Below are 22,476 nucleotides of genomic sequence, written 5' to 3' on the forward strand. Positions count from 1 at the left end.
AGATCTGAGCATTCCTACTGCAGAGGAACTTCCAGTACGATGCTTGTAGCAATTCTCCCAGGTGGACCGCAAGGAAAGGCTAAGTCAACAGAGCGAAATATAACAAGGTATAAACAGCATGGACAGGCACATGTCTAACAGAACAGAAACATCATCAGCAAGCCAAAATAAACAATTTATATTTCATGGGAAGAAAAAGTCATTTTAGATTAAAATCCATTAAGCTTTAATGTGGGGAAGTGGTTCGCTATGATAACGTGTATTATTAGTTAATGATACAAAACTACTTTTCCTTGGAACTACACAGCTCTGGTACGCTCTTTCATTATAAAACTATTGTCTTGCCCATTTTATAGCAACAGTGACCTGTTTTTGAAATGCCTTAGTGTTCTTCTACGAAAGAAAATTGCTGTACAGTGTTGCTTGGAAGAAGTGTTGTCTTGCAACAGCCATCAGGAAAGAAAGCAAGATTATTCAAATATTTATCATTGGCTCAAATGACTTAATTTCTTCAGACAAATTTAGTGCTTCTCTGAGCTCTGTAGAATCACATACTGATTATGTCACACAACTAGAAAGTGCTGTGGAAACTGTAGAAACACTGTTTTAGCCAATTTGACCACAGGATGGTCCTACAAATATTTAAAGCACCATATTTCCCCAGAATTCCTATATCCCGGTTTAGAACCCCTATACAGATCAATCCAGATCATGGAAAACTAGATAGCACTTCTAATACATTACTTTAAAAGTATTTTACATCTACAGCCCTTGCCACACTGTTCCTCAGTATAATATGTTAAACACTCTCCTATTTTGAAACTTACTTTACACTTCACTGGCTAGAAGGTTACTAGAAGGACCCAAATATTGCTGTATTTGTCTCAGTATTAATTTGGTTGTTACTGACATTTGCACTTAAACACTGCCAAATACTTTATATAGCACATTGAAAAAATAGAGCTTAACACACTTACTCTCTACTTTTGCTCTTTTGGATGTTTCTCCTACTAAGAGATTTTCATTTTAAGACCTCTCCTTCAGTATCAGTTTTGCTGTAGGGCTTAAATTTAGCGGTTATACTGACACAAAGTGCCTTGCTAGACTGAACTTAAGAGTCTTTCCTCTCACACACATCCCCTGCAATCAAATACGTATACAGTAAATAATGCAGTCTTTAAAAAAAAACAGTTAATAAGTATTTTCTAAAGAGAAATAATCCTTTGGAGAATAACCTCCTCAAGGAGGGTCCAGATTTAGATTAGTTCAAATAAAAGGTATAATTACTATACTACAGCTGAGAACAGAGAGAGAGAGAAGAAAAATAAGCGACAGATAACTCAATGTAAATAACAATAAGAATTATTTTCCTGCTGACATTGCTTGGTGCTGCTCCTTCTTGTCCTGAGACAATATTTGCCCTGACCAGTTGCACTGCGCAGTGCCAGGTGCTGGAAGACTGACATCCAGGCTCCCATTCAGGTTCCTTCCTCTCAAAACACTCAAAACACTTTTGGAAAGGCATGACTTCATAGACGTATTATTTTACAAGCACAACATATCTCCAAAATAAGAATTTAGTGCTGTTCTTTTAAAAATTCCCCACTCAAGCATGGGTAGCAGCAGGTTTACAAGTGCAAAAAAAAAAAAAATGCAAGCATGCTTTTTGTTACAGTGGTATAACACACGGGGCGTGGAAAACAGAAACCTGAGGGTCTCTTTGTTTCTAACTCTGGTGCCATCGCATGAGATTGCATTAACGTAAACAGGATAAGATTTCAGATGTGTGATTTTTTTTTTTGCCTTTTATTTTTTATTTTTAAACTACTGATAGGGTTTTTATGGCACTTCTCAAGGACTCCATAGGAAGCTTCAGACATCAGCATAATTTTAAACCTTACGTTACCCCCTTTTTAAAGGTCACCAGGTTCCAGTCTGTTTCATGTTCTATATGCAACCAACATTTATATTTATAACCTGCTCATCACCATGGTACCTACAGCATCTAATAAAAACCAGAAACAAGCAGCTTCCTGGTCTCTGCCTTTCATTATTCAACAACAGAGAACAGCAGTTAACAATGAAATTGGGATTTATTTATTTTTGCCTTCTGATCTCCTCCCAAACCAGATATTCCTCAGTGTGCACCTGGCTGATTCTTCCAAGCCTCCCTCCTCTCCAGCCTCTTTCACAGCCACAGCTTTGAAGGAGATTCACTGCTGTCCTTCCATGTCCTAGCACTCTCGTACTTGGACAACGTCTCCACTTACTTTCTTATAATGGGAAACTAGTTTCAGTCTACCTGTTCTTTAAGCTTCCTACCAAAAACATGAGATCAAACTATCAGCAGCACAAAAAGCTGTTCGAAGGCACTAGCATTGCAGTTACCACACCAGAAAGGAACTAGGCCAGTAACCGAGCAGCCACGCCACTATGATTTAGAAAAAAATACTATCACTCCGGAAATGCCTTGCATTCAGTTTTTGTTTCTCCCACTGTTTAAGAATGGAATTAGTGTATTTTGTGTCCAAAGAAGAATTTTCAGGATGCCTTCTTACCATTAATGCTGAATTTAGAGTTTAAAGAAGAGAACATTAGACAGCGAGCAACATTACTGTCTACATGGGACACATCCCACAGCTAAAAAGGAGAACATTTCTAGCAGCTACCATTATTTAGGTCTTCCAAAACTTCAGCAATAATAGAGAAAACTCGTTCTTCAGAAATTCAAGCATTTTGCTTCTCACTTTTCAGAATGAGAATCAGTTATGGACAACTCTGCACTGAAGATCTGATACTTGGTGCCTCCTAGTCCTCCTCCCTTTATAATTAAAACAGTATCAGCAAAACAAGAAGAGAGATGTGACATTCTGAAGGCAGTGGTAAAAAGTGCTTCAAGTTGCTAAAAATCACAACAGTTAGTATTCAAGTAGTGATGACAAACGGATAAATACTCTCCAGATAGACGGCAGCCACCAGATCTAGTCATCTTGAACTTAACTAATTGAAAATACTGCAAAATATTGAGTTTCATCCTGAAAGAACATTCAAATTCCAATGAGCTTTACGAGTTTCTGCTTGAAATATTTTGTTCCAGGATGCATTAATATAAAAGTACCACAGAATCTTGTGGAAGCTGTAGTTTTGACGGTTCACACCCTTGCTCTCACAGTTCCTCAGCAGATCACATCCAGGAGCTGCCTGGTCACCACCGCAGCTCCACCTAACAGCAGAACTAGTCTAACCAACAGGAAGGACCAAGAGATGATGTACGTAAATGATTTCCTTCCCAAAACTTACCCATTTAAGATGCCACAGCGCTTTAACACCTAAGCAGTTCAAAACAATGTGCTTTGATTTAGTTCAGTAAATTATAGGTTTTTAAACATTTCCAAATCAACTTCTTTTGTGAACATTTCTCACATTTAACTTTGCTTCAGAAAGAAGAAATTCTGGCTTTTTCCATGAAAATGTAACTCTGGGTTCTATTCCACTTCACAGATAAAATGAGACTCTACTAATACAGAGGAAAACAGAAACTCTGTGATGCATTTTTGACACAAAGAGAAACCACATAAAGCCTGTTATCTCCCGTTATGATCTCCCATCATAATCATTTTTTTTTTTTTTCCTAGAGTAAGCCTTTTTCTTCTGAATTTGCTGCGATATGATTTTCTAGCCTGGCAGCCCCAAAAAATCTTGATGCTCCCTGCACCAATCCCGTTTTATCACATTTGGCACATTTCCTGAGTTCACTTCCCTTGTGCTTACAGCAGGTACTTTTTAAAGGAACGCAGCAAATATCTAAACACTACTCTCTTCAGTTGTGCATTTACCTTAATCCATACCACAAAAATTAAAATCTTCTTTCATTGAAATGTATGCATTGTTTTTATATGACTGAAAAGTTGTCAAAAGACTTAACTGAAGGCGTACCATTTTAGCTGATAACTTCATTGCATATAGTGTGTTCAGATGACCTTTCCTGCCCTTTCTTGATCTTACAGCTTATTTACCTACAGTTTGAATCAACACATCACTTGGAAAAGCAGCTTAAATTTCTCTCTTCCACATCACTAAACTAAAACCTAAAATTATCATCGTTTCAAACAACATGCTTGCACTTCACGTGGTGAAATGCATCATTCAGTCAGCAAGAATGAACCTTACTTGTTTGTGTCTAAACCAAGTGTTCATCCTCAATTCTGCTAAAGAACACAGGACTCCATAGCAAGAACACTGCACAGAGTCAAAGATTACATCATCTCCACTGCTCATGCACAATATGAGAGCATTTTATAGCACATTTAATATCATGCCTTGTATTTGCATTTCTACCCGTAGATAGTAAAGGAAAGGCAGCCTACATCTATTAAAACAGAAAGATGTTCTTATAAGGGCAACAGTTATTCCAAGAGGAGGGAAAGCAAAATAAATGTATACATAAATCACACTATTGAGTTGTTTTTGCCTCCCTCCCCATTTATTTTTGGCCTTTGAAACTTCTAAGTTCTTCACCTTTTACTGCTCCCCTGCTGTTACTGTTGGTAACAAAATAATTCTGAATGTATTTGTTAGCCCAGAGTTCTCATCTTGTTTTGCAGAAGACTAGACACATTGTTTTATTCTGAAAGAGCATCATATTGGCTTTCCATAGGCCATCATTGTGTAAATTATGCCATAAGTAAAGAACGCATGAAATGTGAAACGCTACCTATGCCAAAGCTGATCTAATGTTCCCTGGTATGGAAAGAGAGGCTTTCAGAAGAGGGAAAAATAATAATAATAATCTGAAAGGCTGATGCCAAAACCACTTGAAATTTATAATAATAATAATAATACAGCAACACTACAGACATTTGCTATTGAAGGTAGAACTCAGCTTCATGATTCATAAAGTAACGAGCAAGCAGACACTACAGGCCATGTACAGACAGCTTAAATTCAGGCTCAGCCACGTGTTTCCCATTAGCAGACTCTAAATTTTCAATGCCACCATGCCAATGGGAATTTTAAGTTCTGGATCCAGCATTTCAAGTACAACCCTGCTCAAAGGACTAGTTCTTTGCCATCTCCTGGTGCAGAAGAGGACCGGCTGAGTTGCACATGAAGATTACAGGACTATGCAGATACAAACAGGAGATACTGGAAGAACCATCTGCAGGTTTTTTGGATGGGGGAGACTGCTCATGGCATTGGAAGGAAAAATAAAGGAGCAGAAGAACACACCAGCTAAAAACATGCTTTGGAAGCCAGGCTGTTCGAAGCTTCTCAAGACCCTTTCTTAAAAGGCAATCCCTAGCCACCTTGCTCCACGCAAGGCACTCTTGCAGCTGTGCACAGTAATTTATATTCATTAGGAAGACCACTGAATGACTCATCTAGGGTCAAGAGACCATTTAACAAGCAGCGTATAACTTGGGGTAGTATAAGCAGGCCTCGATCCAGCTGGCAAGACCTCACGCCCAACTGCGGGCCTCACCACCGCCAAGTCAACCTCGGGCCTTCCTCCCACTCACGAACAGGCCTGCCTGGCTGGATGCGCTCAGAAAGTTGTTAACACCTTCCACTGACCTACTCTAACTCCCTGCCCCTCAGTTAAAGCACGTCATGCCGTTTACAGAGTGGTTTTAGGCTAGCACGGCACTGCATGCAGTTCGAGGTGCGATGCAGGGCCAGCTTGCTCAGACATGGCTGCCATCCCCACAGCACCTGCCAGCCCTCGCCTAGGCAAGGGGACACCAGGGCATAATTATTTTTTGTTTTTAATGTATAACACTTTTGTTTTTATTAATAAGTAGTATATTTAATCAAATTTAAGCCGCTACGTAGCTTACTATGCATCTTAATTTTTATTTCGCAAGCAATTTGATTTTTTATGTTCTTTGCTAAGAGATACACCTACCTGCGTAGGTACAATCCACCTGTGATTTATGCAAAGATAAATCTAAATGAAAACTGGAATTCATTTAAAAATAAGCAGACTATTTTCATCTGCTAGAAAAACTATACATTTCTTATGTTTACAAACAATTGTAAGTTTACAAAAACATGTTTTCTGTTTTAAATATTTTCCTAAATAAATTAAGTGTAATTTGCAGTTAGTGCTTTAGCTGATTATTTCTGGTCACTGCGTCCTACAAATCACAGCACTAATGGATCTCATCCTCCCACATGCTTCCACCTCATTATCGTATCTGAACTGCATGAAAACAACCAAGTTCTTCCCAACAGAGTTTGCAGCTTGTATGCGGTGGTCACTAAACAACGCTGCTGAAATACACTGGAAAAAAAAAAGAAAGTCTTCCCTCTGTTCAGGAAGAGGAGGTTAGTATTGTCCACGGTTGGTTTTCTACTCCAGCAGCCTTTTGTAGTTAATTATCCACTAGCTCATCCGCTCAACTTCTGCAGACAAACAATTGAACTAGCATGTTTTGCTTATTAATTTTTTATTTTACTACACTGTCAGTATGTTCAGATGTTAATACATCAAAGAAACTTGCTTTACATATATTATATCAGAAGTATTTCTCAATTCATCATATTTTAAATTTAAATAGGTTATTCATCATGATTTTTTTTTTTGTCACAGAAATGCTTGCTTTGTCATTCATGAATCAGTCTTTGCTAAGTTTTTCAGCTCAGCTAAATTCATGCTTTGAGTTTACACCAACCCTGTTTTATGGGGGTGTCTGCACTATATTCCCCCACTGAAGCAGGTGAGTTCTCTGTATAACATCTCCGTTGTAACACAGATTGTGAACATCAAGTCAGTCCACATGCAAACATCAGAATACTGACAGCATGTTGCTGCAGATAAATGCACAAAAGTAAGAGGTTATATTCAACTGTTTAGTGAACCCACTGCACTTACACAAGTACCATGACAAAACCACGCATTTAAAAAAAATAAAAATCTTCATCATCATTACTTTATTCTGCAGCACTCTCTCATATAGAATGAAAGTTACTCATTTTCATCCCAATGGACCTTTTTCCTCCATCCCTCTTGCACAGTTATTTTAAATCACTGGCGGAGCAAAGTATTATCGTACTGGAAAATAAAATAATGAATCCATACTTAGTTGTAATGAAGGTCAATTAATAAAGGCTACAGGTCTTGACCACGCTATTTCTGACCACCAGCGGGAAGTCTATGTCAAGCAGGTTCAGAAGTCTCTGGTTTTACAGCGTGACTTGGAACACACTTGAGAAGGACCAGCTTCTACAATTTTTTTTACTGTGCATCTCAACACTGAGGCACTCTAAGCAGTAAGCAGTGACTGCTATGTGACAGTTTAAACTGTCAAACAACAGTTTAAAGATGTACCAGGACCTCTGAATGTTTCTTAATGGAATATATTGTTAAGACTGCTTCAGGTGAAATTTTGCCCTTTACCTTGGTACAACTTAGATTTTTTTTATTATTTTTTTTAAATACTACTACTACGTTTTTTACATCTGGATTTTGGATGTTCTTACATAAATACAGGTCTGCTTGTGACTCTAGAAAGGCAATGACAGTTTGGGGGATTGTGGCCAGAAGTACTGATATTGAAATGTCAGTTTTCTTTTCTTGCTCTATCACTTACATAAAATTGTACCTCCCTTTTGTTTCTTCCTGACTCAAAGATGTCAGCTGGATGTAATTTCTCCATGTGCCCTCCTAGCTAACATGATGTCTTTGATGTGCTTGCTGTTCATCGTTCAGCTCAATCGTATTTCCAGCACTGAGAACAGCTTGATGACAAATTCTGTACAGGGGCACAACAGAGTGAATTTTACCTTTTGTGAAGTAACAATAACTCCAGACTTTCCTCACTCGAAAAGCTCATCTTTTAACTGCCATCAGTTCCTATCCTCTTCCGCCTAGAAAAAACATTTTAAGCTAACGCTGCCCCAGCTATCGTGCAGGTAGTAATTTATGCTTATGAAAAATAAATGATAGAAAAGCCAACCCTTTACTGGCACTTTTCCAATGAAATAGAAGCTTAGCAACTTTTTTTTTTTTTAATCTATTCACACTTCTGCTTTTGAACACAACAGGACGGTTAAACAATTCAGTGTAACTATAGAGACAAGTCACCAAAATAACTCATGGACCATGCAGAGGAAAAGCAAGACTGCTGGTCTGAATTCCCTATTCACACAGAACTGGAAGGAGAGGTCCAACTAAAAAAATGCAGCGTCTGTGTAGCTCCAGAGTCACACAATTAGTACTTGTCATCCTCGGAGCTCGAAATAACTCAGTTTGTTCGTTTGTAGAGGAAAGAATGCATTTTCTTAATAAAATTAGATCTCTGTGCTGATATTGCAAGTCCGCAAGTAAGATTAAGGTTTGTAAAACCAGGAATTAAAGATACCATCACACAACCAAGTGAGAATTAATTAAATACGTGAAAAACTAATCTAAAAGATAAGGAGTTCAGTCTAAAACTTGAGCCCCATCCTCCTGTTCTCTTTCTTAGTCAAAATCTTCAGAGATCCACAGTAATACTGGCAAACAGCAAAATTACCACTAGGCACCTCCTCTTTGCAGACCAGTGGGTAATAACTGTATAAAGCACTCTTTTATCTGAAATCCATGCACACATCAGTCCATTGGTACTTGGCATACCTAACGAATGCACTTTGGGATCACGGAGTCAATAAGCAGAGGCTGTCCTCACCCACAGCTAGCTTTAAAATTGGATCACGCTTGATTGCCCCAGATGAGACAAGGCAAAACGGCCACTGCTGCCACTTGTGGCACAGGGGTAAGTATGGAGAGACTTTTCCCCTTGCAGGCATGCGAATCTTGCTGTCACCTCCTCGTGGTCATCAGTGGTGCCTCCTGCCTGAGACGCAATCATGCAAACATTTATTTTTCATGCATGTTTTTTCTTTGCACAAATTCAGTTCTTTTTCCTTTTATTATGAGTCAAAACATAGGGCACATCCCTTCCAACTGGACCAACACTAAATTTATATGTGGCTGATGCCATTCAGTTTCCTCTATTTCTGAGCCTATGTAACAGCATGGCACATGACTAGGTTGTTCCTTCCTCGCCGACATAAATATTAAAAATAAACAATCTTAGCATGGATCTTTCAGGCAAGAGACTGTACACATTTCACAGAGTTATTTTAAAAGACCCTGGTGAAAGATTTGCCCCAGGCTCTGCGCAAGTCTAAATAAAACCTTTGTGGTGCTGCCTTTCAGCACACTCAAAGGCTTCCAGTACACGGGGAGGTATGGATGTGGTTCTGGACAGCCTGCTCTGGGTGTCCCTGCCTGAGCAAGGGGCTGGACCCAGTGACCTCCAGAGGTCCCTGCCAGCCTCTGCCAAGCTGCGAGTCTGTACGATTACACGGCCCACAAAAATCACACTGCCCTGTCCCTGCTGTGCCCTTCCCAGTCCTGTCAAGCGTCTTACATTTTTAATTCCAGTTATAACTCCAACCGTTTTTCCAGAACTGAAATAACTCCTGCTGAGTTCACTCCTTGGTCCCTTCTCTAAAGCAAGTTAAATTGCTACAGTCTCTGCTGTACTCTATGGTCCTGCAGAATAGCTGATTTTAACGAGTCTGTGTCTAATGAATCTGTGTTCAAGCACTTCATTCTTAGCAAGACTCAGGGCTCTCGGGTGCACACCATCTGCTCCTTCTGACCTGGCCGTTCTTGGATTTTTTCCTGTTTAAACCAGCATTTCCTCTTCTGGCATGTACTCTGATGTTACCTGCTCTCTGCTACCTAGCCTATTTCATCTAAATTACCTCCCGGATCGAGCCAAGGAACCGTCAAACAAACAAAACCATGCCTCTTTGCTGTTTGGGAGCACACGTCCTTGTTTTTCCCATAGGAATTGCCATATTGAACAGCAGTGCTCCTGCCTCGCTGCACCCACAAGACCTTTGTCGGGACTGCAAGCCCTGACATCGCATTCAAGGAAGGTGGAAGGAGATTTCCCATAGCTCCTGTGAGCATCCTCCTGACCAACAAGAAATCTCCATCAAACACTGTAACCAAAGGCTCTCTCTCACAGGTTTATCTCACTTACTACACAAGCACAAAACCTTGAAGGCAACAGCACAGGTTCAGCACTTGCCATGGCACTGAATGCCAGTTCTGGAAGCACACCCGGACAGTAAGACCACTCCTCATGAATACCTTGAGGAAAAAAATGCTTAAGTCACACATAGCTTACAAAATGGTCCACGGCCACCTCCTGCTGTAGCCCACGTAAGGGCCGGGGAATAGTGCTCAGTACCTTCTGCACTGTGCGGGCTCAGCTCACTTGAAATCCAGAGCCATTTTCCAATCCAAATCTCCACCTTTCCGACGTGACAACACCCAGCATGACCATTTCTTGATGGCTCTGAAGAGATGCCAGCTTACGAAGCACTAATTGTGACAGATGGGGATTTTGAAAGGATACGTTTTGTTTTGAGAAAACATCATGGTCAACAGTCATTTCAAAGAAAACATGTTACCTTAACCCAAACGAGTTGCCTCTGCCTAAAATGGGTGTTCTCAGCACTAGCAGAAAACAGCTACCACGAACTGCTATGCCTTGTTTCCACAATTGTTAGAATGGTACTTTTAAAAAAAAAAAAAAAAAACTACGAAATTTCATTTTTGGAGGATAACAAAAGACAAAGTATCAGCATATATCTCAGAAAAAAACAATGTTGTGTTTTTGCCCATATCTGAAGATCCACGCTTCCATTTTTTTTTCATTATGGCAATTCATTTTTTTCTTCAGTTCCAGTAAACGTTCGTAAGAATACCTGACAGCAGCGGGCTTGGTGGATAGGAGCTCCAGCCACAGACCACAGCTTCACCGTGATTAGTGCCATATAAACAAGAGGGGCTGGGCAGGAAGGAAGAAGAGAAACAACCCCAGATCCCAAAGGCCTTATTATCCTGAAGATTCCTGAAGCCAATTACCAGTTTCCCAGTAACATTCGCCTTACATCATAAATATACCTGGAAATAATCTAAAATACTAAAAAAAGAAGAAAAAAAAGAAGACTGAAACATTTCCAGGCTTAAGTCACACGTTATAATCCAGAGTCTCCAAAGAAACCCCCAGAACAGACTGTGATAATATGACAACCAAATTCACTTAAATGATAGGATAAGGATCTACATAGTAAAACTAAGAGTTTTTTTTTCTGTAACTCTTCGGAAAATGAAGTGACTAATACCAAAGTCACACAAATTTACTAATAGGGCTTTAATACGCTTCTTCAGTACGCTGTTATTTGAAATTAGATGCCTTCTTCTTCCTCTTTGCCAGGACCTGCTCTCGGTGCTGGACCTATGCGATACCTTTGCCTTCCCCACCAAACTTCCCTGCAGGTCGAAGGCCACGGCGTGACTGCAAACAAAGCACTGTGGTGCCTGGTCAGCTGCGGTTTGCGTGTCTGGTAAACAGTGCAAGTAAGAGGGGAAAAGCATCCTCGAAATATCACCTTTTTCATTCAGAATCACGTAGGTAATATGGATTTACACAATATAAAGTTGTTGACAGACGACCTGACAGTCAGGAAGAAGAGTGGAGGAGGAGTCCTGTTCCCTCGGGCCAGCTATAACTACACTTCAGCCCCACTTTGACGTGATTTTTTCCGCTTGAAAATTTCCATCTGTGGGTCAAATCACCCACCTGCGGGCGGGGAAAAGCAGAAGCCCACCCCTTCGGGGTGACAGGGAACAGAGCGGCCCTGGCTGCTCCCCGCAGCTGGGGAGGGTTTCGTGGGAGCCCCATCACCTCCGTGGGGAATTGCTGCCGGGGCTCCGCTGCTCACACCGGGCGAGAGCCTCCCGCTTCCCACCTGAACGCATTCACGTACGGGCGTACCGATGCGACCCTGTGGCTTGGTGTCCAGCTGCACTGAAACACCCCTCGAAGATCAAGGTGAGGGCAAGACTTCCACGCGCTGCGTGCCATCCGCAGCCCCGCCGACGCTGCTGTCCTTTCGATACCAGGCGGCTCTTGGGAGGCAGCTAATGGCATTACCGAGCTGCCCTAACCGGGAGGCTGCATGCAGGCGTGGGGGGCTGCGCCCAGAATTGCGTGTGCCCCGGGGACACAAGCTGGGGGCAAAGGGTGCAGCGCCCACCCCTAACGCACACGCACCTGGGCAGCGGGGAGAGAAAGGCGGATATCTGCAGCAGCAACAGCTTGACTGAAGATAAGACAAAATAAAATAATAATAATAAAATAAAATAACAAAGCAATAAAATAAAACAAAATAAAACAGAATAAAACGAAACGAAACGAAATAAAACGAAAAGAAATGAAGCAAGCGGAGCCGGAGCCGCAGCCCCGAGCCGCCGGGCGGCCGCCGTGCCCCCCTCCCGCAGCGCCGGGCTCCGCTCCGTGCCGCCGCCTGGCCCCGGGGGGCCGCCCCGCGCCCCGCTCGCCCCCCGGCCGCCCGGGGCCCCCCGCCCCGACCCGCCCCGACCCGACCCACCTGGTGCAGCGTGTCCGGGGGCAGCTGCGAGGCCCGGAACAGCTCGCCCACGCTGCTGCCCCCGGCGGCCGCCTCGGGGGGCGGGCAGCAGCGCGAGAAGAGCTCGGAGTAGCGCTGCTGCTCGCTCTCGCTCAGCGGCAGCCCGGCGACGGAGGCGGCGGAGGCGGCGGAGGCGGCGGGGCCCCCCGGCGGCCCCGGCTCCATGTCGGGGCGGCGCGGCGCGGGCAGAGCCGCTCGGCGGGGCGGCGGGGCCCGAGCCGCCGGGGGAGGCGGGGCGGCGGGCGGGCGGGAGGCGGCGCCGCGGCGGGGAAGGTGCGGCCCTCGCCTCAGCGCCGGGGGAGCCCCCGCGGCCGGCCGGTGCGCCCCGGGGGTGCCGCAGGGCTCCGGGCGCGGTGTCGTTGCCCCCAGCAGCCGGGCGGAGGGACGGCGGCGGTGCCGCTGGGAGCACCGCCCGCTGCCCGAAATAAGGCTGCGTGGGCGACCCGGCACCGGGCAGTGCTGTGGTGCTCTCACACTGAGACTCGGTGGGCCGCTGCTGAGAGACTAAGAGAAAATAAACACCGCTACGTTCTCTGTCTACCTTTCTTCACTTCAGTTTCGAGGGCAAAGAGCCCCTCGTTTAGCGAGACGAGATTTCTCTTTACCACTCACAGAATCACAGGCTGGCTGAGGTTGGGAGGGACCTCCAGAGATCACCTAGTCCAACCCCCCTGCTCGAGCAGGGTCACCCAGAGCACGTTACGCAGGATCGCATCCAGGCAGGTTTTGAGTATCTCCAGGGGAAACTCTGCAACCTCTTGGGCAGCCTGCCCCAGTGCTCTGTCGCCCAAACTGTAAAGTTCTTCCTCATACGGCGATGAAACCTCCTGTGGTTCAATTTATACCCGCTACCCCTTGTGCTATCGCTGGCCACCACTGAGAAGAGTTTGGCCCCATCCGCTTTACATTGTCCCCTCAGGTATTTATAGAGGTTGATCAGATCCTCTCTCGATCTCCTCTAGGCTACACAGGCCCAGCTTGCTTAGTCTTTCCTCACAGGACAGATGCTCCAGCCCCTTAATCATCTTCATGGTTCCTACACTGGACCGACTGCTCCTCTGCAGCACCATGAATGGTCCTGTTGTAGGCGAAGCACCTCCCTAAAAGCCCGGCAGGTGACAAAATCCCAGCAGAGAGGCTGCCTGTTGGGTTATGTTGCTTGTCAGGCTTGCCTCTCCTCCTGTCATTTCAGCAGATGAGGTAGTTCAAGGCATAAGGTAACCAACCCATGGCTTTCACTGAAGGTTGCCTTCATGAGAGGCAGCAACCCGCCGAAGGGCGAGCATTTCTTTTTCTGAAGGCTCTGGTGCTGACAAGAGGCCTGGCCCCCGAGAAACCAGATGGACCCATATCCAGTCACGCTCTTTTTCCGTTGGCAACACGTGGCTAATGTCGTTAGATGTGCTCCTGAAATACAAAATGTTTAGGAAGTAAGCGCGTTTTAGTTTTTATGTGCTCGGTTGCTATTCGTTCTGGAAAAAAATATAATTAAAAAAATTTCATATAGTGTTATGACCGGAAAATATTAGGTTAGGGCTACTTCAATTAAAGTTGTTATCGATTAATTTGTCTGTAAAGCCAAAAAAAATCCCACTTGCTTGCACATCACCAGTGTCTTCGTAAACAAGAACTGCTGTTTCCTTTCAAAATTACTTTATCCTCTCCACAACGAATATAACCGTGCCTCCTTCTCCCCTGCACAGAACAGGGGAACCTTTAATTCCTCTAATCCAGAACGAACACACGTGCCGGTCTTCTCACTGTTCGCAATGCCGCACGGGCTGGGATTTGCAGTTACTGCGGGGACACAGCTGGTGATCCTGATAAAAGATAGAGGGTGAGGGGACCATAGGTGGAGAAAGCTTTGTTCCTTTAGGGACAGAGGATTGCCGTGGTATTTTGTCATTGTAAGGCATACGGTTTGGGAGGAGGGTGGTTGTATATCAGAAAGTGAATCTTGAAGCCTGACTTGGAAAACCCAGAAAAATTACACGAGTCCTCTCCAGAAGGCGCTGCAGAGCAGAGTGAGCTGCACCAGGACTGCCCAGTTCTGGAAAGCCCAAAGATGTTGCTCACCCTCTCTGTGCCTTCAGTCAGGTACAAGGTCCTGGTCAGGAAAAGGTAACTGCACCGTGGAGATGACATGGGTCATCTTTACCTAACCATAGGCTTATTTAATTATACGGCTTTTGTGAAAATAGGATAATAACTTCAGATTAGCTTGTGGAACTACAGCTGTCCTACAGCTGAAGTTGAAGAAGAGAGATGTTATTCTGACAGGAAAAAAAAAATGCTGTCAACATCTTCTGCTAATTTTGCATTTTCCTGTGACTGAAGATGCTTGCTGAAAATTGACCAGCTCAGTACTTGTGCTGCTAATGTCTTATTCTAACAAATTCTCCCTTCTCCAATGCCCCACCAGGCACCACTTGACATTTGTTGATGTGTTGGCCTCAGTGTTTCTAAGTTTTTTTACAGTGGGCATGGCAAGGAGATACTGGAAATGCCCATTGCCCCCTAGTCTCTCTTACCAGCCACACTGCAAACACAAACACAGCCTTTTTTTTTTTTTTTCCTTTGGACAATTTTCTCTTCTTTCTTGACCTGCACAACTTACATTACTCTTTACGTGTCACCCACTCTCACCAAAACAGACGGAGAGTCTGTGTACAATACCAGCCTGCCCCGCTACCATAACCTCCAAGACTCCGAAGGACCAAACCCCCGCGAGCTGAAGAAGGAGGCAGGGCAACCAGCACTGCTCCTCTCTGCACACAGCGGAGGGGACGGTGCCATCGCTTGGTGCCAGGTGCGAGCTGAGCATCCCGTGGGACTGAGCACACCTTCAGGTCTGCCTGACGCTGATTGCAAGAACTGGGGCACCCCGAGAAGCCATGCGTGCGTGCTGAGTGTGTGCAACGTGTAATGGCAGTGGAAGTATTTGCCTGTGGGACGTGGTAGTCCGCTGGTACAACATTTCGATAGTGGCCTCATCCTCCTCTCTCTACGCTGGTATTGACAGACATCACATGTCTAAAGTTCTTGTGAGGGTACATTAGTTCAGGCTGAGAGGCACCCAGCGGTAACAGAAGCCATGCAAGTACCGTAGGAAGATGGTTTAAACCTTCCTGTTTACAGGGAAGTTGTGATGTCATTATAGGCTACAAATGTTTCTTGCAACTAACAACCTCTACCTATCAGTAAATCAAAACAATGTAAGTATTTATTGTTTGCTGGAAAAAAAAAAATAATGGCAGTAATGTAAACTGGATTGAAATCCGACTTATCAAAGTATGCTTTAGATCTGTGTGTGGTCCTCCTTTCCTCCCTGCCTCCCCCACCCAAATAACAACGCAGTGACTTATTCTAAAAACAGCCAGCAGCAGTCCTACAAACAATTCCTTGATCAAGTGTGGGAGGGAGATGAAAGTGTTATTGGGAAAAAAAAAAGAAAAAAAAAAGGAATGCTCCTTCCAAAGATTTGCTAATAGGAATTGTACTAATATGTATGATGATAGGTAAGTTTTTTTCCATAATGAAATCATCAGTATCGATAGTCATATATAGTAGGACATGTAATATGTAATTAAAAGTAAAAAAACCCTTCTAATATGGTAGTATTTAGGGGATCCTGGGAATATATATACATGTATGTATATATCTATATTTTTTTTTATTATTTTATTTTTGAGCAGTACAACCCAAAGACCAGTCACTAGAACGTGTACATTATTTCACTTATCATAGGGTTCAGACCGTGTTAAGCTTGCCCTGGCCTGAAAGGCACGAGGCCCAGCTGACAGCTGCGTCCTGTTGACAGTGACAACACCCCGCGTATCACTGGGCGAAGCTTCAGAAACACAGGCAAATGTTTGGCTGGAAAACTGTCATCTAGATTTTCCCAAACCAGTCTGAGTGAATCAAACCCCTTCTACTAATAACATGTTAGGGATTTTTTATTTGTTTTCTCTGGAAAAGGAGAAAAGGCTTTGGTGACAAGTAGCTGGTTGCACAGGTTTCATACCCAGGGCATCAAGCATGCTTGGAATGCAGCTGACAGCCTCATAGATCCATGCAGCAATTTAGTGTGCAAATACTCTTGCTGGGAGTACAGGTCCTTCATTATTCACGTTGCTGCTTGCACGAAGATGTTCCATCTCCAGGAAAAACAGGAGAAATGTTCAGTGAGCTGCAAAATTCAGTTCCTTGTCTTCCAGCTTGTTGATGCCTCTAGTGCATGAAAAACACCGAAGAAAGAGTGGCTATTTCCTAGCTCTGACCTATTCATAGTTTTCAAAAATCGGATGGTATCATAGGTGAAAACTGCCTCCTCTGAGCAGACTGTGGAAGATACAGTTCATGACAGTTGTTTTTTTTTTTTCTTTTTTTTTTTTCTGTAAACAGCTGAATCCATAATAGAGAATAACAACTGAAGCCATAAAATATTTGACAAATATCCCCATATTTATTATTTCAGTAGGGAGGAAGAGAGGAAAAGATGACCACACACAGCTTTAAAACATACTTTGATAAATCAAATTTCTATTTGGTTTACGTAAGTGGCATTATTTTTTTTTCCAGTAAATAATAAATACTTACATTGTTTTGATTTACTGGTATGTACAGTTTCTTAGTTACAAGAAAGTTTTGAAAGCTTACAATGATATCACAACTAGCTGTGTTTAGAATAGTCTTCATACAAAGTATTTGTACAAATGCTTACACATGTAGTATGAGCTTCAGTGGCATAAGGCTAGGCCCATGCATAATCTTTAAAAGATCAAGACAAAAAATAGTATACGTATACTGCTTTTTAAGTAACTTTCCAGGAAAGTACAGGTTCATTTCCATTAATTTTCATCAAAGTCCTTGGTAGTTTTTTTCTTCTAAAATATTGGCTTCAAGTAAAACTGAAAAACATAATATTTTAGGTGCTCATTTGCTATATTTTTAGTTTTATTTTGAAAGATTATCCACTTCCTTTTATGTTCCATAGATGGAAAAGGTCACTCAACACACCAAATACAAAAATGTGGTTCCTCTATCATTTGTGCTTTAATTTAGGAAATTCACGGAGCCTTCGGCAGCAATCAGTGCATCTGGTTTCAACCAGAATACACTAAACCTTACCACATAGCAGGACGACACTTCCTATAGATCTTATCATCAGCACGCCTGAAATCCTGAGCCAAGAAATGCTGCTCGAGGAAGATCTGCACGATCCTGGAAGTCGCGTGCAGAAAAACGTAGATTGGTAAGGACATATGACTGTCTTCTCCCACAGACATGAGTTAAAAGAGGGGTCCTGCAGCACAGCCTGAAAGTTAACTGCGTTCTCATGGACAAGGAGGGGAATGTGTGTCACGCAGAAGGGCGATAACGAGAACATAGACTATAATTAAAGAAAATTTCTTAGTGCTTGGTGGGGTGGCTAACGTTCCCTCGCTTGTTAAGTCTAATGAACTGCTACTGGCAACCACGCTCCTAAGTGCATAATCACCACGGAAAGGCAGAGAGACATTACTCATTGCAATGGAGCCACTAATGCAAAGCAAATGTGTATTTTCCAATTGAAGAGGTAACAAATAAAAAAACACACTGCACATTCACTTTTCTGTGTGTTTTTCAGCTAATTTGCCTGTCAAAAACTGCCTTAAGACTCGGAAAAAAAGCCTCTAAGAAGTGTTCAGTTACGAGATACCCTGCTGACCAAAAAGGGCTTTCAATGCTTCTGCTGCGGTCTCATGCTTCGTATGCAGTTTTGACCTAAACGAGTTTCCTTTAGGAAAATAGTATGCCCTTATGCCATTTTCATGGTTACATTTTAACAGAGAAAATAGTCAGCCTTGTCCTCTAGTTAATTCATCAACTTGATATAAAGCACAAACAAATCAGCTGCAAAGTGCTACAGATTCTTCTATCACCACTGACAGCGGAGATAACAGCAACAATAAATTATATTTACTGCTAATTTTCCCAGGCCAAATACAGCTACAACAACGTCATTGCAATTGCAGTATCATCACAGGCATTTTCTACAAGAACACGCAGCGTGCCATAACACTTGCAACCTGCACGTGACACATCTTTTTGTCCAGCACCAGCTTGAGAAAGGGTGGACTTTCACTGCATCACTTGTTATGCAAAAGCTGCCGTAACTGAAACCCAGCCTGCAACGTGATAGCAAACTCTAGCTCCCAGACCTCGCATGCAGAGAGAGAGAGAAACGCGCAGCTGGCCCGCAGCCACCAGCAGCCACAGCTGCAGCTCCCTCCTTCGCAGCACTGCACCGTGGCCTCTTTACCTCTCCTAACCCAGCCTGCAAGGCAGGGTTTGCCTGCAGACAGTGCCAGGAGCCGTGCGGCTGCGTCTGGTGCAGGGCTGGCCAAGTAAGTGCTCAGTGCCCTCGGTACAGCTCAGCCAGCGCTGCTTAGAGACACGCCAGCTGCAGCCTGGTTGCAGAGCCGCTACCACATCGTGTGAGAAGTTCCTCTCCCCGCCTAGCTCCAGACAGGTACTTGGGGCATCGATGTGGAAGGAAAGAAACCTGAGAGTCCCGAGTTGCCTTAGTTTGGATCTGGCGTTGCTTCTCAGCAGTACAGGAGAAATTCTTGTCATTTTCTGCAGCAGGGACAGCCTCTGACCGTCAGAGCCACAAAGGCACAGAGGCAGCACAGGAAGGACAGCACAGGCCACAGCTGGGCTCGTACAGCCCCTGCTAGCCCAAACAGCTTTCATCTCCTGCCCCCTCATGGCCAGCAATCTGCAAGTAGGGGAAGTTACGGCAGAGGTAAATCATTGCCCCTCTCCCGTGCAAAAGGCAGAGCTGCAGAGCTGCACGCAGGAGATCCCACATGGATCTGGGAGCTTGAGCCTGGCCACGGTGAAGGCGGAGCACAAAGCAGTTTGCAGCACATCCCCAGGGACTGTTCTCCCATTGAAGGCTCTCACAAGGGAGGGCAAGAAGATCTTCCCAGACCCCTCTTCAAGGTTTGTTCCCTGCTTCCAGACTTCAGGAGGGAGCACAGCTGGCTGGTCAGCTCATCAGAGTACTGCCAGCCAGCTTCCTCACTCACCTTGCTGCAGCTGCAACAGCTTTGCTGAAATTATTCTTCATTTACAGTGGTACAAGAAAAGAAAGGACTGATACTCCTTGACACTCCTTGAGCCAAAAATCCTTCATAGATTTTCTATTCAGGTATTTAAAGCCAGGATTTAAAATAGGAATGGGATTGGGTTTAAAATATAGGCTAGTCTGTGCATAGGAACATACATTTTATGTCATTGAGCCAACTCTGTGTTGGTTTTTATAGAAAATCTTATTTTTCTATTTTTTAATTATGTGTTCTCATTGCTAGTACTGAGTAGCAAAGACTAAATATTGTTAAAATTTCCTTCACCACTCATATGTATTCTTCATTTTTCCCCGATGTAAGAATTGCAGGCAGGTGACAGGTGACATTCAGTATAGAGATTAGATATTAAATCTCCTCATGGTGAAGAGGGAAGGTGCAGGTAAGGAAGGTAAATTACAATCTTGTGACTAAGGATTTTATCTTAGTGAGATTCACAAAAACCTGGTACCCTTCCTATCTTTGTTATATTTGCCACACAATCCTGCAAACGTTCTTCATTAGTAGTACAAAGAAATTATTTTTTAGTCTTACAGCAGTCTTGTGAGGTACAGTTAAGGTTTGTAGGGCATTCAGATGCTCTGAAAGGGTAACGGGGAGCAAATAAACACAGTGAGGGACTAGCGGTCAGATTATTCCTGACATGAACTCTGGGGCGACCTGAGGTGTGATGACAGCGACTAACAGGAAATGAGTTGGAGAAATGCAGAATCCCATTACGTGGCTCAGAAGTAATTCTGTGCAGACGACCAGGCTCTGCCATACAGCCAAGTTCAGAGACCCCCGGCAGCAGCCAGCTCCCAGATCAGAGTGGTACAGCTGCCCAGGCCTAGGCTGACAAGCTCAGGTGAAGGACGATGGCAAAGTTGCTTTTGTGGAGTCCAGACCATCATCTGTGAACGGCACTGGGCCAGGCCGCGGTGACACACTGGTGGGTTGGTGCCAGCCACAGGATTTGCAGTGTTGCTCAGCACTATGTCGTGTGGCCACGCATCAGGAGTGGACTGCACAGGAGAAACATGGGGGCACAACGCCCTCGAGGAGAACTTTAGGTGAGAGAATAGTCAACAGCACAGTAAAAGGGACAAGGTTTAGAAGCATCTATCCAATAAAAGAAGGAAAGAGCTTCTCCCAAACTGCCCCCACCCTTTTTCATCCCCCTCATTTGGGTAATCGATCTGGTGAAGGGTCTAGAAAACAAAGGGTCGATCTGGGGATGGGTCCAGGGCAATGAAGCTGGTGAAGGGTCTAGAGAACAAGTCTTATGAGTAGCAGCTGAGGGAGCTGGGGTTGTTTAACTTGGAGAAAAGAATGCTCAGGGGAGACCTTATTTCACTTTACAATTACCTTAAAAGAGGTTGTAGTGAGGTGGGGATCAGGCTTTTCTACCAAGCACCATGTGATAAAACGAGGGGAAACAGCCTCAAGTTGCACCTGGGGAGGTTTAGGTTGGATATTAGGAGAAATTTATTTACTGAAAGTGTTGTGGGGCATTGGGACAGGCTGCCGAGGGAAATGCATGAGTCACCATCCCTGGAGGTCTTCAGGAAATGTGTATTTGTAGAACTTAGTATCACGGTTTAGTGGTGTACTTGTCAGTACTAGGTTACAGGTCGGACCAGATGATCTTAGAGGTCTTTTTCAGCCTGAGTGATTCTGTGATTCTATGATCTCAGGGTTCCCTGCCCTGGCTGTGGGTGACCTGGGACCTTTGCTATCATCCCTTCCTCATCCTCCTCTCCGGTGACTTACCACTGTCACCCCTATCTCCCCTTGCTGTATACCTCCCTCTGCAAGCTACATGTGAACCTTCGTGTCATTCCCCTTCCTCTTCCCACTCTTTGTAGCTGTAGAGAACTCTCTTCACTCCACTTCTGTCAGAGGATTCAGCCCCTTGGACTAGGAAATCCTGCTCCAGTGCCTGCGGGTATCCTGTGGAACCTATGGCTCATGCCACCTCGTAATATTCAGCTCTAAACTGCAGCAGATCTGCCACAGTGGAGGTCAGCCGGGCAAAAAGAAGAAAGAAAGAAGTTCTGCCTCAAAAGATGCCTATGCAGAGAATCACGGGCAGGGTGTAAGCTCACTGCTGTTCCCCTGGGTTAGCCGGCCCTGAGGCTGCAGCGAGCTGGGAAGCTCAGGTGCACCAGTGGAGCAGGACACTGTGCAGCTCGGGGCTGCCCGCTGTGCCGCCGGGACGTATCCTGCGCCTCCCCTCGTCACGCACGGCTGCAGAACAAAGCGATGGATGCAGCCTTTCCTGTTTGCTCGTCGGGGTGTGGTAAATCAGCCGTTCCTGGCCCTAATATTAGAAAAAACAATTGGAGCTCGGCCACAGGATGTGTAGCTACTCTCTTGCACTTGGTCAGCTAGACGTTTTACAAACATTTCCTACAACAATGCTCCAATTGTACTCGTAAATGACACTGCAAGCCCCGCTGTTCCGGTGCAAGAGCATTGCAGTGGAACTCGGGACTCTTCTGTCCTAAAAGAGCTCTGCACATAGCTAGAGACGGAAGGTTTTACAAAACTTTGACATTTTAAATTAAAACTCCTAGGGATGTCTGGTGGTTTGGCTTTAACATGTGGACCAGTTAAGCAGCGTCTGTGCCTAGTAGTCCTGCAGAAACCATAAAGGGATGTGAGGAAGCCACAAAAGAACTGTTCTGAAGTAGAAGTGCTGAGAAGTGAAGCCCTTCTTACTAGGGTCCCTGGGCTCATAGCGAATATCCACTCTCTTCTTCTAGCGAGCGTTTCTGAGCAGTCATACTTTTGAACATTGTTGTGCTTTCCACATCGTTTAAATAATATACATTTAGCAAGCCTCGACCTCTCTGAAACTGTG

The 22,476-nt window shown here is 44.2% G+C and overlaps 1 protein-coding gene and 2 long non-coding RNA genes across 6 annotated transcripts in view; 2 read left to right on the forward strand and 1 right to left on the reverse strand.

Moving 5' to 3' along the window:
* LOC310903938 overlaps window positions 1-11,141 on the forward strand; it is a 29,002-nt gene extending 17,861 nt beyond the window's left edge. Inside the window, exon 2 of the long non-coding RNA XR_014587934.1 lies at window positions 1-11,141. This exon is cut by the window's left edge and continues 17,086 nt beyond it. This is a non-coding gene — a long non-coding RNA (uncharacterized lncRNA).
* Window positions 1-12,725, reverse strand: part of REPS2 (RALBP1 associated Eps domain containing 2) — a 96,525-nt gene extending 83,800 nt beyond the window's left edge. For 2 of the 3 annotated variants that reach the window (XM_083847760.1, XM_083847759.1), the window contains exon 1: window positions 12,460-12,725. In XM_083847760.1, coding sequence (XP_083703886.1) covers window positions 12,460-12,663 — 204 coding nt within the window. In that variant the 5' untranslated portion in view covers window positions 12,664-12,725. Of the gene's footprint in view, window positions 1-11,843; window positions 12,106-12,459 lie in introns of those variants that run through there. The other variant, XM_083847761.1, reaches the window with a different exon arrangement.
* A 3,992-nt stretch (window positions 12,726-16,717) lies between these two features.
* Window positions 16,718-22,241, forward strand: LOC310880265. Of its 2 annotated transcripts, XR_014571576.1 has the most exons (3): window positions 16,718-19,488; window positions 19,622-19,696; window positions 21,479-22,241. It is a non-coding gene; the product is annotated as an uncharacterized lncRNA (long non-coding RNA). The 2 variants fall into 2 exon arrangements; XR_014571577.1 differs by lacking the exon at window positions 16,718-19,488 and having other exon boundaries at window positions 19,576-19,696.
* Window positions 22,242-22,476: the final 235 nt, after the last annotated feature.

Source organism: Anser anser, assembly GCF_964211835.1.
Source record: "Anser anser genome assembly, chromosome: 1".
Lineage (NCBI taxonomy): Eukaryota > Metazoa > Chordata > Aves > Anseriformes > Anatidae > Anser > Anser anser.